A 16,034-nucleotide genomic window follows, 5' to 3' on the forward strand; every position below is an offset into this window, starting at 1 on the left:
ATGAGAAAATGCATGGACACGACTGGAAACACCATTTTTCAATCTTACAAGAACCATAACTCCTGAACGGTAAAAGTCAATATCGTCATTATTAAACTTGACCTCCATTTTGTCATCAGTAACAACATATTAAAATTTTGGAAGCTTTGGTAGAACAGTTCATGTGTAAATGCACGGACACGACTGGAAACTCCATTTTTCAATCTTTCAAGAACCATAACTCCAGAACGGTAAAAGTCAAAATCGTCATTATTGAACTTGACCTCCATTTTGTCATCAGTAACAACATATTTTCGCCGATAACTTTTCCGTATGGAATGACCTTTCTTGTAAAAATCCTGAGAAGCTTTGGTAGAACAGTTAATGAGTTAATGCACAGACAACATTTGATTGCCGCCCACCCGCCGTACATCCCCAAATCAATAACTGACATGTTTGTCACAAAAATCCGGTTAAAAATCATGTTATATCCTTTTGATAGAGTACTAGAATTCAAATCATTAGTTGAAATCCGTACAGTAACCCAATACATGTAGTTGTTATTAAACTTCTGTATCATTTAGTCTCTGATAGAGTAATTGTAAAGCAAAATTATATCCGGGTGAAATTTGATCCGGAGGAAAAAATGTCACAGTAGTTGTTGTTATTTTTTTATCTGGAGGAAAATATTTCCCTGTGATATTTTCTCCTTTGCCGTGAAATTCTATCTGGGTAGTTAACTTATTGAATAGTTATTAGACAAATACTTATCCTTTACAAATTCTATGGAATAATAATAGTGTATTTGAATAAAAGCGAAATTGTTGTTTTTTTTTTTTATTATAATGGGAAATAATTTCACAAATTATCATTGAAAAAAATTCCTGAAATATTGAAGTCACTATCATCCTTTTAAAACGAAAAATTATCATGAAACATAGGGAAGAAAACCAGAAGTAATTTCACAAAGATCGTAATTGTGAAAATAATATCATGATTATATAAGGTTAGTGAAATACATGTAAAAGTGAGTTGTTTTCAGATCTCAGTACAAATATAAATTAAAAAGTAAGATAGAAATATAGTTGTATTACTACTGTTAACAGTAATAGAATAATTTTATTATGATGATATTTTTAACTATTAAATAGTTTTGTCTGGGGACAGAGATGCAGTTGTTGATTATATGGAAATCAGATAAATCATAGCATAACAATATATTTGAACAAAAGCCTGTTTAACAGCTGGATAGTATTTACCTGCGAAATGTTATCTTTCTTATTAAATCAAGTTGTAAGTCATCTTTTAAAAAAAAAAAAAATATATATATAAAAAAAAAGATTCAAGGAAACATTTCACTATGAAATAGATTCAGAAATATATTATATTAATATCTTTAAAATATAAATTGCTCATAATTACCTCCCTTTGATAAATTATGCAAATTTGTTCTACCTTTGTGAAACATTTCATAATTATAGTCAGGTATATATTGATTGTGAGTAACTTACATAGTAGTTACTGGGACTCTATTTCACACGGTTCTGTGAAATATAGTACGGCAAATATATACCGGTACATACTATCCGCATAACACAGATAGATTTTCACTCGTCTGGAAAAAATCTACCTGTGAAATACCATACCTGGAAAAAAATTACCAGGACAAATTATCCTCAGGATAAAATATCACAGAGGAAGAAATAAACTGTTACATAATCTCATTAGCAATCATACCACATCTCTCTTTTTTATATTTGGTTGAATTTGTCTGGATTTAATCCATTACCTTCAGCCAGGTATCTTCAACAAGACCATAGAGGCAGATATAAATAAAAGATGATGAGCAACTTATTACATTGTACACTTTTATTACAATGTGTGACAGAAGGTACATCAGTAACAATATAATGAATGAATTCAAATGTTTGAAGGTTGATAGTGGGTGGTCTTCTATTATATAAAAGCATTTTATCAAGTCCAGGGAGAGACGAAATTTCAATACAACCTTCTCTTTAACACTACCTTCATTCAAATTGATTATATGAGGCCAGGATTTTTTAATTTGTTGGTTTACGGATCTGCTGACCCGATTTTGCCGATTTCCAAAATAAAAATAAAATCGAATTTTCAGGCTTTTTTTTTATTCTCGCCGACCCTAACAAATGCATTATCCCTGAAAAATAATTAAAATATCCTTTTTTATGAAATGAAATGCATTAACCTCTAACAGAAGTGATGACACTTTCTGTTGTGAAAAATGAAACTTTCAGTTTACGTTTCTAAAAATAGACAAATCAATTATTAATGACCTTGAAATGTCGTTTGCGCAAATAATTTTGCGGAACAAAACCTGTGTTTAAAACCAATTACACAATAAGTTCGTTTCCCTTATTTGTCACCAGTCCGTAAGATGCATGTTCTCATATAAATAGACTTGTCCAAATGTGGACAGGTGGAAGTTCAAGACATCAAGTTAAAATACTGAATTTTAACAAATCATTTGATATTTTCTTGTTTTATAGATAATAAAAAAATATCGTCCATTTGGATAAAAAAACGGGAATGCAATGCAACAGATTATTTAACCTGATATTCTCGTTTTTCCAGTGGACGAGTCTATTACATTTTTGACACGTGTGTTGGAACTTATTTTTGTATGACGTTTTTACTTTTTTCTTTCTTTATCAGTTTTTGGTGCTTATTATTTTTCACCAAGTTTTGATTAAAAGCTAAGTCAAATAACTGACGTGAATCTGTTTTTCTTGTTTGTGAAATGACAATTTAATTTCGTTTTTGTCAGTGTACCCCCCCTTTTTTTTACGGGAAATTATTAGACAATGTCATGCGATGTTTACAGCTGAGCAATAATATTTCATCAAACTAAAATTTAAGAACGATGAAAAAATAGTATGACAAACATATTATTAGAAAGGTGAAATATATTTTTATTTTGCATATCAGTTTTCTGTCTTGAAAGATCTTTTTTTCTTTTTTTTTCCGACCGACCGACCCGACTTTTTCATGGAGAAAATCCGTAAACCAACAAATTAAAAAACCGTGGCCTGAATGTTAGGAGATAAAGGTATATGTCAATAATACAATAACCCAACAAAACAATTATACAAATAAGACATATAGAATTCAGTGATCATGATTTTTTAATGTTAACAAAATAATGAATGATATAAAAATGACCCTCAAAATAGAAGTATCATAATCATTAACAGAATTTGAGTGTTGGAAACATATTGATCCAGGATAAACAAAAAATCTTTTTATTATCAAAATCAATAATAAAAAAGTTATCATAATTCCATGCCCCAAAACAAACACAGCTGGTCTTCATCCAATCATAACATTATTGGTCTTCTTTGAAATTCACATAATCTGTGAAGACTATCATAAAATATATGTCTTGATATATGTCTTGTTAGTGCAATTATTGCACATTTTCAATTAAAACAGTGTTTAAAAAATTTAATTGTCTTTTAATTTCCTCGACCCCCTCTGAAACCTCCCCCTCCTCGTCCTCTGAATCCACCACCACCACCGCCTCTCCCTCCACGGAATCCTCCTCCACGGCCACCACCAAAACCTCCACCACCACGGCCCCCACCAAAACCACCACCACCACGGCCACCACCTCCTCTTCCTCCTCTGAATCCACCACCACCTCGGCCACCTGTAAAAGAAAACATGGTTGAATATAAATATCAGTTGAGTTTTCTAAATCAAAAATCATAAACAAAACATTAAATGGTGACATCCAGTTAACTGCAATATATTTTGACTTTTACAATTTGAATTCCTTTACCATGTATATATCACCAATTCTAACATGACATCCTTCAAACGCTTTGAGTACACACCTGTGGTAAAAAATGAATATATTGCATTGGCTGTTCAGATCGTACTCCCACTTCATATGTTTTTTTATGAATGAAGTACCCGACGTCGTAGAATGGTGACGTTATAATTTAAGCATTTTACGGAAAATACACGCTTCTGATACCGAAAATCATCACAACAAGGAAACGTCAACAAACAATGCTAAAATGTGGTATAAGTCGATTTTTTTATACATAGAAGACATATAAGTTAATTATAATTAAAATTCATCCAAATCTATCTAAATAAGTTTTGTGAATAGTTTCAGCATGTCACTTTTTCTGTCTGCTCCGTTCTTTTACGCCAATCTAAAAGTGCGTTAATTTATGAGAACGGCAAATAATGGCCTCCACCTAGAGCGCTTCGATCCAAAACAATTGCCGTATTTGTCCTATTAGAATGGAAATAATTCATGGGGGCTTGAATATATCTAGATTTTACCACGGGTTGTCCCTTTATGCTGATATTTTACCCTTCGCTATCGCTCAGGGTAAAATATTTGTCATAAAGGACCAACCCATGGTAAAATAACGCTATATTCAAGCCCCCATGAATTATTTTTTAAATATAATGTATTATATATGATTTCAGATTAGGCCAAACAAATATAGTTTTATCTTCTCCCTCATTAGCTAAATTTTGCATCTGATTCTCACATTATTAGAATCATTTTCATAGATAATTAGTCATAATGTATAAATGACTTTTGGCTACTCCTCAAACATAAAGCATGACATTTTTACCTTATTTGCAGTCTGTGCAAAACTGTTTAAGGATTTGATGGTCCGAAAAAGAAATTTAAACTTTTCTACTGTACATTTTTACTAAGAAATTAAAAAGTTTTGTTTGACCGACTGATTTTTTGTATTTCTCAGATACTGTGGACTCTTTTTCGTGTATACCAATTTTTTGTGAATTGAGGAAAACTTACATTTTCACGGATTTTTGATTTCATGGTTTTACCAATCTCTCCATAAAAGCCTTTGGGAAAATTTGTAATTCGTTGAACATTTGAATTTGTAGTTTACCTGTTCCCATGAAAATTGTCAATAAATAATAATGATTCTACAGTACACGTCATTTTTACCATACATATCATTAATGTAACAGAAAGAACAATGTATGGGAGACAACTCTTACCTCCTCTGCCACCACCCCCTCTTGTTTTCCCTGCTGAGCCGGCAGGTTTAGGTAAAAATCTTTGTAAAGGTAATAACTTGGCTGGATCTATAAAGAACTGTAAATAAAACAAAATAAAATTATTTGCCTGTAAAGGGAATAATAAAAAAAAACTTTTATTATGACCTCATAATCATAAAATGATATATCAATTATTCAATTTTTCAACACATGTTACATTTTGATCACTTTATATACTGGATGTGATTAAAATCACTCTTGTTGGTGTTAAGTGATTCGTTAATATTGTAAAACATAATGAGTGCTGCTGACAAGACTCTGGGTTTATGACTATTATATATATATTTCCAATGGAATATACAACAGGTTATATTTCAGAGTGAACCACCAAAATCGTTTTGAAAAATCACCATATGAGTTGAGTTTTTTTAAAGTAATCTTAAAAATAATATGCAGTAATATTAAACCTTACCTTAGATAACTTTGCAAATGATTTTGCTTTCATATCATCTGATAATTTTACTGAAAAATACTTCAAACAGTTAAGGAAATTATTTTAGGCATAAAAGCTTTTTTGCTTCATAGTAGAATAATATATTGTGTATTGTTTGATAACATTTGGTTGAGGCAAACTAAAATTAGAGAAGGACAAGGGTTTAACTTAATGTCTCCTCTGCTATGGGTTATGAGTTATTTTTTGGTCTAATCATGCTAATAGAAGAAACTAATTTAATTCTTGAGAATTGTATTATGAATACCTCAATTAACAAACATTTTCAATACATTCATGAATATACACATGATACAGGATTTATTCTTTAGTGGTCCCTTTCAATCATATAGCATGTATAGTTCCTCACATATTTGTGTACTTGAAGTCTTGAATATGCCTGTACCAAGTCAGGAGCCTGTAATGCAGTGGTTGTTGTTTGTTGATGTATGACATATTTGTTTTTTTATTCATTTTCATACATAAAATAGGCTGCAAGTTTTCTCTTTTGAATTGTTTTACATTTGTTATTTTAGGGCCTTTTATAGCTGACTATGCCTAAAAACTAGCATTATATACTGGGATTTAATTGTGTAATAATTATTGAGGGTACTTATTGTCAAATAGTTTAGTCTATAGGTGAACCACTCATTTATAAAACTGTTCAGCAAAATACTAGTTTTCATTAGGCTTGTATGTAACCATAAAATGGAGTAGTCACTAGATTTGTTTTTACTTAATCAAATTTAGTACTCATGATATAAAACTAATTAACAGTATTTAGTGCAAAAACTACTAAAGGATACAGATTCTGTAATGGAGCCAAATATTTCATCTACTTTTCCAATCTGTTGTTTGTTCTCTAAATACACTGGTGCATTGAAATATGGTACTTTCTCGTTGGTATTTAGACATACCAGGTCATCTTCACATGTGTGTTCCATTGTGCCAATCTCTGAAATTAACAGATGTATAACATGTACTTATATATATGTGAAATTAATTTGACATTAATATACATGTATACATAAAAACATGATAAATATGAAAAAAACTATTCTCTTTTTATCATTGTTCAGAATATAGATATTTATTTTCATGTAAACTTTTACCTTATTTTTCCTGAACATGCTGAATATGTGTGAAATATTTAAGGAATGACTAATTTTTTTCTGTCTATGAAGAAATAACATAAAAAATATTAGTCATTTCTTATAATTTAATTCTAAATTCCATTTTAAACCATAGAAAACCATGGGAAAACGTTGATAACTTCACGGTCACATGACTAAATTATGTCTATGGGCTCATAACAAATTAACGTCAGCCAATCAGAAGAAGTGTTACATCCAAAATTAAATTATTCAACAATCAACAAAAGTTTGCACCTCACATATTTATATGGTAGATTTCTTCAAAACATTTGGGTTGGAATATGTGTGTATTTTACATCATTACAAAATTCACTAACATCAACCAAAAGTATCTCCATACTAAAATGTCATCATTTACAATATCAGGGAAGGCATTTGAAAAATGTTTCCCCAAATAGTTTTTCTCAGGTAGATCTCTCAGTTTTGAAGATACATGTATAACAATATTTTTGCTTAAAATGTGGAATTTGTAGGTATTTGGATCAAACTTGAAAATCTTTGAAATTAATTCTATGTAATATTTATGTATGTGTTGCATTTCTATTCAAGCTTTTAGGTACTCAGTATACATTAACTTTTTCCTATTTAAAAATTCTTATAGATTTATTACCAACGACATATTCTGGTGGTCCATAGTCCTGTTGGAACCTGCCTCCTCCACCCCCTCTTCCTCCTCCTCCTCTTCCTAAAATACAAAAAGAATGTGAGAAAAAAGAAATGATAGTTATATCCTTTGATTGCACTACTTAATTTTAAAAATTTGAAATAATCTTGATAAAGGTAGACAACTCCTATTTTCTATAGTTCAGCACAATCCATAACTTTCAGCAGTAATAACAAATTCTTGTGATGTAAGGATTAACACAGATTAAATCAATGATAAGTCTTTAAAATTTCTAGCATGATTTTTTTATATACCGGTACCAATCAAGATCTAACAGCATTTAATCATTCTGAACAATTTCAGGTATATGTAGCTATATGTATACACATTGACATAACTGTGCTAAATTGTAACTTCATATAAGGATACTTTGTGAATTTATACTTAGCAAGCTAATAACATCAATAATGTTACGATAAACATTTAAACAATTTTCAAATTCTGAAGAAAACAGTATTGGATTGTTATCTTGAGCATGTATGAATTTTCATGGTATAAAACTTATAGACAAATCATCTTCAACAAATTTTATCCAAATAAGTCAACATCTTTTGATCAGCCCCATTAATCTTACCTCCTCTAAATCCACCTCCACGACCACCACCAAATCCTCGGCCTCCACCCCTACCACCACCTCTTTCGAATCCCATAATGCGAAGACACTGAAATAGCAAATATATAAAAAAAAAATATAAAAATTTCCAATGTTCCATGAGGTTGTTAATTCATTTTTTTTTCAAGGTAGTATGATAATCAACAGTCAGGGGACTTTATACTTAAATGAGTAATTTTGAAAATCACCCGATTCAAAAATCATTATGTCCATAAAGATTGGAAGATAGAGTTGACTTTCTTTATTAATCACCTATTTAAGTAGTACAAATTTATCACTATAAAATGTAGAATACATAATTTCATTTTATTGTATGCTTCAAAAATAGAATACCAATGATCCAAGGACCAATATATTGTGTTCCTAAAATTATCAGAACCGCTTTAGACTTACAAACACTCTGAAAGTACATTGTATATGGTTGGGCATCAACATCAACCAAAAGATTAGTCCAAATAATTATGACGTTTGGCAAGGCTATTTTTATTTTTTTTCTGGGACGCCTTCCTACAACGTCATAACGCCGAAGCCATTTTTTACGTCTGGAGTTTGAGAGCAAATTTTGGGGGGAACTTTGAAACCTAATTTTGACAAGAAATTTTTATTGCCGGTTGAAAATTTTTACGTAGTTACAAAGCCCTACCTTTTTTGTGCTTATTGATGTAAAATATTTCCAGAAATATCCAAAAGAAAGGATAAAACGAGATAAGATTCCATTTGAAGTGGGGGAATATTTATTTTGTTTGGAAAAGATTTCCCACAATTACCAACGGCACGTGACTTCCGGTGAATATAAAATTTGAAATCCGGTAGTTTTTAGTGGCTACGAATTTCCGGAACGTTCGATTAACATTATCCGGAATTTCGGGTCTGTCAAATATTAACGGATTTCAAATTTTATATTCACCGGAAGTCACGTGCCGTTGGTAATTGTGGGAAATCTTTTCCAAACAAAATAAATATTCCCCCACTTCAAATGGAATCTTATCTCGTTTTATCCTTTCTTTTGGATATTTCTGGAAATATTTTACATCAATAAGCACAAAAAAGGTAGGGCTTTGTAACTACGTAAAAATTTTCAACCGGCAATAAAAATTTCTTGTCAAAATTAGGTTTCAAAGTTCCCCCCAAAATTTGCTCTCAAACTCCAGACGTAAAAAATGGCTTCGGCGTTATGACGTCGTAGGAAGGCGTCCCAGAAAAAAATTAAAATAGCCTTGCCAGACGTCATAATTATTAAGACTACCAAAAGATTGAAAAACTATATAAACAAACTATAAATATTGTAGAAAAGAGGGATATCATGATCTCAGTGTTGCCTCCTGATTTTTTACACCTATAGTAGGAACCATCCTTTTTGTCAATAGTGGAGCGCTAAATGATGCCAAATTGCAACAAAAAGGGGGAGGGGGCATTCCACATTTAAAAAAAAAAAGAAAAGGTAAAGGCGTTTTGACCTGATCTATTTTAGTAGTCATTTGCAGATACAGAAGATTATGATGTTATAGAATGTACAGCTACAACATCATTATTCATCTAGTGGAGATCCAACCTGGCATGCTTTTGTGATCTCATCTGACTGTTCACAGATCTTGCTAGCTGCCTTGTTGGCAACACCTCCTACTGTACATGTTAAAAAAATATATATGATTTAGTTCGAGGAACCTACATAGAAAATTGTTTAAAATAATGATCAAGAAGGTTGTTACCTGATAAGTTAATTTGTGGAGAAAAGTTTCAAAACAAAACCATGTGCTGCCTACGATAAACAGTTTCCGGTAAAATGTCGTAACATGTGTACGATTTTATATTTGTTTCTGGGACGCCATTGATATAATATTTACATTTATGGCAGAAAAACTTTTAAAAGGTGATGAATACGAATTTAAGGGCAAATATTTCAATATATAATACAAAAAATAATTAATTACGACAATAAGGCTTTTGGTAATCAGTTGAACGCTTAATATGCCGACCGTTTATGTTAAATGTCAAGCACTCAAATGACACAATTGTGGGAAAAACGTTTGGGGCTGGATTGTCTTCATCGTCTGACATTTGAGGGCCCAACTTGAAAGAAAGACCTGAAAGGAGAGGAAAAAAATATGCCCCGAGACGGGAGGTATAAGACCACCAATTATCTCACAAAAATGTTTAAGTAAAATGACTATCTTTAAAAAACCAAGGATTTGTATAGTTAGACTATACAAATCCTTGATAAAACGTACCGAGCTAAAAGCCTTTTTTTTTGTATACAGAGTACAGTCTACATGTACTTATAATAGAATAGAATCAATCAACAGACACTTGTCTCTAAAAACAATTTAAATATATCCTACCGTAGTCTAAAATCGTTCATCTTGTCAGTTTGTTAGGTATTTGTGTTTGAACTTAACTCACGGGGAAACTCTACATTGACGTCACTACGCTACTTCCTGTGTAGAAAAACAGTGCAGAATATGGTTTTTTTTCTGCTCTTTTGAATAAAAAAACATTTCTGAAGGTTAGTTTTCTTTGTTGTTCTCCATTATCAGTCAAGGGTCTAACTTAAATAAGTTATCAGGGGAAAATAACATGCATGTTGTTATTACAATTCAATTCAATTCAATATTTTATTGGAAAGAGCACAATAGAGGCGTGATCCAAATACAGACAATTATAAATTATAATATTAAAACAACATATAAATGAAATAAAGATTCATGTAACAAGTCATGAGCCAATTCTATGTATACAAATACATTATAGACTGATATTGATACCATAGACTTATATTTCAGTATTATTATAGATTTTCGTATATTTACTTAAAACACACAATACAAGATATTTATATATATATATGTATATGCACAAACTACTGTAAAAGATTATTATCTGATGAAACGGTATGGTGGTCTCTCAAATCAAGAGCTTCTTCAATATACATACAAATAGATTTTAATTCCTTTTCAGACATAGGATTTAACATTTTGGTAAAATTTTCATCCAAATTATTTGAATTAATACAGACACTTTCATGAGTTGTCTTCTCTTTTTTCCTGAATCTGTAATAACATATATATGTTGGTTATCAGTGAAATATATAAAAAAATGTTTTATCTTTAATGGGCACTTGGGAATACTTAAAAACTTTTGTACAGTAGCTTAATAAATTACCTTGATAACTAATTTTCTAATTCCATTAATACAATTATGATTAACCATGGTAAATCAATGAGACAAGGCTTTTAAGGGCAAACTAAGCTGTAATAACAAGGCTTATGTTATTACAAGCATGTAATTTTTATATCAGAGTAAATGAGACACTTGGAATCTTGCACAGTGCCTCATTACAAGCTCTGATCATCATTTCTTACAATGAATTGAAATGCATTATTATGCAAGTGAGAGCAAAGCCTTTAAAGAGATATAGAGAAACTGCAATAACACCCATTGGTTATTTCAGAAATGTATTTTCTGTAATAACATAGGTGTACTATGCATGATTGGTAAGCTATGAGCTGTTATATATTTGCAAAGATTAGTATACATAAAGAAAATTATGATATCAATAGAACTTGAAAAAATTTAACAAAATAAAGGTTGTATATTTTCCCTTTGAAACATGTAACATACATATGTTATTACAGTTTTTTGATATTTCAGCTCACAATAACAACGTGTTTGTTATTTTTCTCTAATAACTTATTTAAGTTAGACCCTTGACTGATTATTGCTAAAAATGCCAATTTTCGAATGCCGTTTCAATCCCGACTTCCGAATGTCTAAAAACATTCTAGAACTTCACAAAATTCCACTTCCGGCCTCCACTGCTTTGTGTACGTTCCATTCAGCGTCATCAATCTTGTGGCAGGCAATACAGGTCAAGCAAATCGTATTTTTAGGAATTTTAAAATGACATGCTCCTTACGACTTTCGCGATTTTCCCGCTAAAAAAACCAACCAAATTGAAAGGAAAACTAATTGAAAAAATGATGCGCATGCCATAATTTTGTACAGGAATATCGTGTAGGTTAATAAAAAACAATTTACATTTATTTTTCATAGAATTTTCTTTTTAATCATTATAAAAAGATAGATATTCTGACCATTATGACTGTAGGTAAATATTCATACATAATTCCATTGATGTCAAAAGGGATGGCAAAAAAATAGCAATATCCCATAAAGAAATAACGTAATTGACGTAGACTGAAAAATCCCCTAATTGACAGTAGAGCAATTTGATTGGGTAGAACGAATTGACATCACATGATTTTGACACCATTGAAATTTAAATGTAAACAAACAAGGTCAGAAGGTTCAGTATGGGACAGCATCGGACATTTAGTTACTGACAAATAATTATGAGTAACCAAGCTTGACAATGCATGGTAATAAAAAATGAAAGCTAAGTCTACAGAAAAAAAAAAAAAAATAGCCTTAGGATAACGACTTATCATTACACCTGGATACATCATCCTCAAGGCTTATGACCTCTTTCTGCTGGCCTGTGTGAAACTGAATTGATGAGGTGAAAACATACCTGTGTGAAACTGGAATGACGGAATAACACTTGTAATGACCGAATTTATACACCTAATCTCTATTTATTCCATTCGGATAAGTTCTAAAATTACACAACTTTTTCATCCAGTTGAAGCTATCTGGGACCCTGTTTAAACCATTCACCATGCATGATACTTTTTAATGAGACCTGTTTAAACTACCGTAAATACTTCAAACAAAATATTTTTTACTTCAATTTTAATTTCGAAAAAGTGGATCATTCTATATCAAAGTTTCTTGATGATCACTCTCTAAAAGTTTTTTCTCCCTCAGCTCACTACTGATGACCTCCATTTTTCAGCCAGTGACCTAAACAGGAAGTTGTATAAATGACTGTTTTCCCGGAATGGACTAAATAGTGATAAGATGTATTGTAGGCAGTGTCTGCGCGTACCCTCATGCGGGTAGATATTGTAAAAATGCCGTTCGCAGGCTACGCGTACCCACATCCTGTTTCATAATAAAATGCAATCGGATCAGGAATAAAACATGAAATATATACAGAATTTGTCGCAATTAGTGAATAAATTGATTGAAACTACTCAAAAGTTTTATAAAAATTTATATAGGTAAGTGAACAGTTTTATTTCAGTATAAATAAATATTCTTAAAATGGAAAGAGTGATATACAATGTACATGTGGGAAAGACATTTCATAGGTACACAATGTATCATGAATTAGAACAGTCGATTAATTTTATACAATTAAAGTTTAACAGAATTCATTTTATCATGGAGGCAAACAATTCCAAAAATTCGATAGGAAAAAGGCATAATACAAGGTATTTGTTTAACAGTGTAGTTTTAAATCTAATTTGGCACGTTTCATTCATTAGTCAAGTCTGAGACTTCTATGCATGCTATGTGTTATAGTAGTCTCAGGTCAATTTTTTTTTCTTTAAGTCGAATACTTCTAGTTTTCCCATTTTAAACTGTTATACGCCTACTTTTAGTATAATTCAAATGGAATGTCCTTTCCACTTTAAACATGGCATGACTAAAGATGGACAAAACCTGATTGAGGGAGGCAAAATGTTTACATGTATTTGATCATATTCTCTTTTTCGTTTTACTAAAAGTTTATTTTAAAATCTCATATGTTTTTTTAGCTCACCTGGCCGGGAGGGCCAAGTGAGCTTATATGCCATCACTTGGCGTCTGTCGTCGTAAACTATTTCAAGAATCTTCTCCTCTGAAACTACTAGGCCAAATACTTCCAAACTTTAACTGAATGTTCCTTCGGGTATCTAGTTTATAAATTGTATCCGAAGTTTGATCTATCAACAAACATGGTCGCCATTGCCAAAAATAGAACATAGGGGTCAAATGCAGTTTTTGGCTTATATCTCAAAAACGAAAGCATTTAGAGCAAATCTGACATTTAAAAATCTTCTCCTCTAAAACTACTCAACGAAATTCAACCAAACTTCAACTGAATGATCAGTAGGGTGTATAAAATAAAGTTTGTGTTTTATTTTCTATTTCGTCAAAAAACATGGCCGTCATGGCTAAAAATAGAACACAGGGTAAAATGCAGTTTTTGGCTTATATCCCAAAAACTCCAGCATTTAGAGCAAATAAGACAAGAAGTTTAAGTATTTATTAGTTCATGGTCTACCTGTCCTGAAATTTTCAGCTGAATTGGGTAACTGGTTTTTCAGGTATAATGCCCCTGAATTGATGATTTTAAAGAAATTTTGCCGTTTTTGGTTATTAACTTGAATATTATTAAAGATACAGATAAACTGTTAATAGCAAAAATGTTAAGCAAAGTAAGATCTACAAATAAGTCAACTTGACCAAAATTGTCAATTGACCCCTTAAGGAGTTATTGCCCTTTAAAGACTTTTTTCACAATTTGTTCATCATGTTGACTTGCTTTAAAAAATCTTCTCCTTTGAAACTGCTGTATCAATTTCAGCCAAACTTAGGCTGAATGAGTTTCAGAGTATCTAGTATAAATTTTATATTTTATTTCCTTGTATGTCAAGAAACATAGCTCCTATGGCTAAAATAGAACAAAGGAGAACATGATTTTTTTTTGCTTTTGAAGAAAATAGGACGATTCAAAGAACATTTAAATAAATTGAAAAGCCAAAATAATCATTGATGAGAGATTTAACCAAACAAATTAAGGTGAGCAATTCAGGCTCCTGAGAGCCTCTTGTTTTTCAAATTAAGTAAAATTTAATTCTTTATATTTGCATTTACATTTTATAAAAGTATCAATTTTTATCCATGTTATCATGTTTTTCTTTTTACAGGAATTGTACAGTTTCATTTTCCACCAATGTGCATTTACTTGTAATGTTTATTATGTATTATTATTAGATAAATATACAATTTGAAAATATAATTTTTCATACTCTTCACTCTTTCACGTTTGATTCCTGATCCCATGACATTTTCATAAAACAGGATGTGGGTACGGGTAGCCTACGATTGGCAATTTGGCTATTCGTACCCGAATGCGGGTACGCGCAGACACTGTCTATCTTGTAATGACCGAATAACACTACAAATTTCAATATTAACACGTGTTGGTAACTTTTAAACATTGATTATTAAATAAGATTATATTATAAGTGTATTTAACAACTAAAAAGTGATTTTCAGAAGGCAGGTACCTGCTTTCTGTAAATTGTAAATTTGTTTTACATGCGCACACTTATAAAAATTGCAGTTTTTATCCAACGCAATCATACATGTAGGTTTGAATGTAGTTTTCAATTTAGACTTGTTCAAATAATTCTTATATATATATTCAACAATTCTCTAATAAAATTGATCAATTATAGTGATAGGAAATTTACCTCTAATGTTTATCCTGTGATGATGCAAAATAAATAAATACAAAAATGTATCTGTTACCCATGGTGGTAGCGCAGATAAATGTTAAAAAAAGTAACAGAAATATCGTAACACTTCTGATTTTGGTACCGTTGTTGGGGATTTTAGTTGTGACATCATTTTCAACATAAAAAAAAGGAAACACTATACTCAGGTACCATTGGTTTTTCTTTACATCATTAAGTATTAATATGAGGCAGGCATTACCTGTGAAAGGGAATGAAGCCTATTAGTTTTTTTTAAAAAGAAACAGAAATACTGTAATGTTTCCATTAATGTTGGTCCTGTTGTTATACTCAAAGTCTCATAACAAACGAGGACAAAAGAAAGAAAGAGATTTCTGCACAAATGCGGGAAAATATAAAAGTTCGGAAAAAAAAGTTAACGACTTTGAGTTCATTAGTACATTGGAAATTATCAATTTTTTTATTATTGATTTTTCTACTGTTATAGGGAACTTCGTCCCCTTATTAAAATAAAACAGTTAGGATTGATATCTTTAAAACTATTAAGCCTTAAGATCACAAGTTGGCTTGTTATTTTCTTATTAGATACAATGTACTGCATGATATAAAAATGAAATAGACTAACTGTCAGTAACTGATCAGATGAGTTTCTCATTTTGTTTGCTATTAAATTGTTCAATTTGAACTTTTAATTAAACTATAATCCATGAGAAAACAATAAACAAAAAACAAAGAT

The 16,034-nt window shown here is 31.0% G+C and overlaps 2 protein-coding genes across 2 annotated transcripts in view; one reads left to right on the plus strand and one right to left on the minus strand.

The window, feature by feature from the left end:
- Nucleotides 1-1,824: 1,824 nt before the first annotated feature.
- On the minus strand, nucleotides 1,825-9,721 carry LOC134724794 (H/ACA ribonucleoprotein complex subunit 1-like). The gene is made up of 7 exons (XM_063588043.1): nucleotides 9,641-9,721; nucleotides 7,893-7,980; nucleotides 7,265-7,339; nucleotides 6,307-6,455; nucleotides 5,483-5,542; nucleotides 5,011-5,107; nucleotides 1,825-3,664 (listed from the first exon to the last, which is right to left on the minus strand). Exons 2-7 carry the CDS (start codon nucleotides 7,966-7,968, stop codon nucleotides 3,471-3,473), a joined length of 651 nt encoding a protein of 216 aa, XP_063444113.1. The 5' UTR covers nucleotides 7,969-7,980; nucleotides 9,641-9,721; the 3' UTR covers nucleotides 1,825-3,470.
- A 176-nt stretch (nucleotides 9,722-9,897) lies between these two features.
- LOC134724795 (probable ATP-dependent RNA helicase DDX46) overlaps nucleotides 9,898-16,034 on the plus strand; it is a 35,843-nt gene continuing 29,706 nt past the window's right edge. The window contains exon 1 of the mRNA XM_063588044.1: nucleotides 9,898-10,053. Within this exon, the coding sequence (XP_063444114.1) occupies nucleotides 10,037-10,053 (17 nt within the window). The 5' untranslated portion in view covers nucleotides 9,898-10,036. The remainder of the gene's footprint in view (nucleotides 10,054-16,034) is intronic.

This window comes from Mytilus trossulus, chromosome 7 (genome assembly GCF_036588685.1).
Source record: "Mytilus trossulus isolate FHL-02 chromosome 7, PNRI_Mtr1.1.1.hap1, whole genome shotgun sequence".
NCBI lineage: Eukaryota > Metazoa > Mollusca > Bivalvia > Mytilida > Mytilidae > Mytilus > Mytilus trossulus.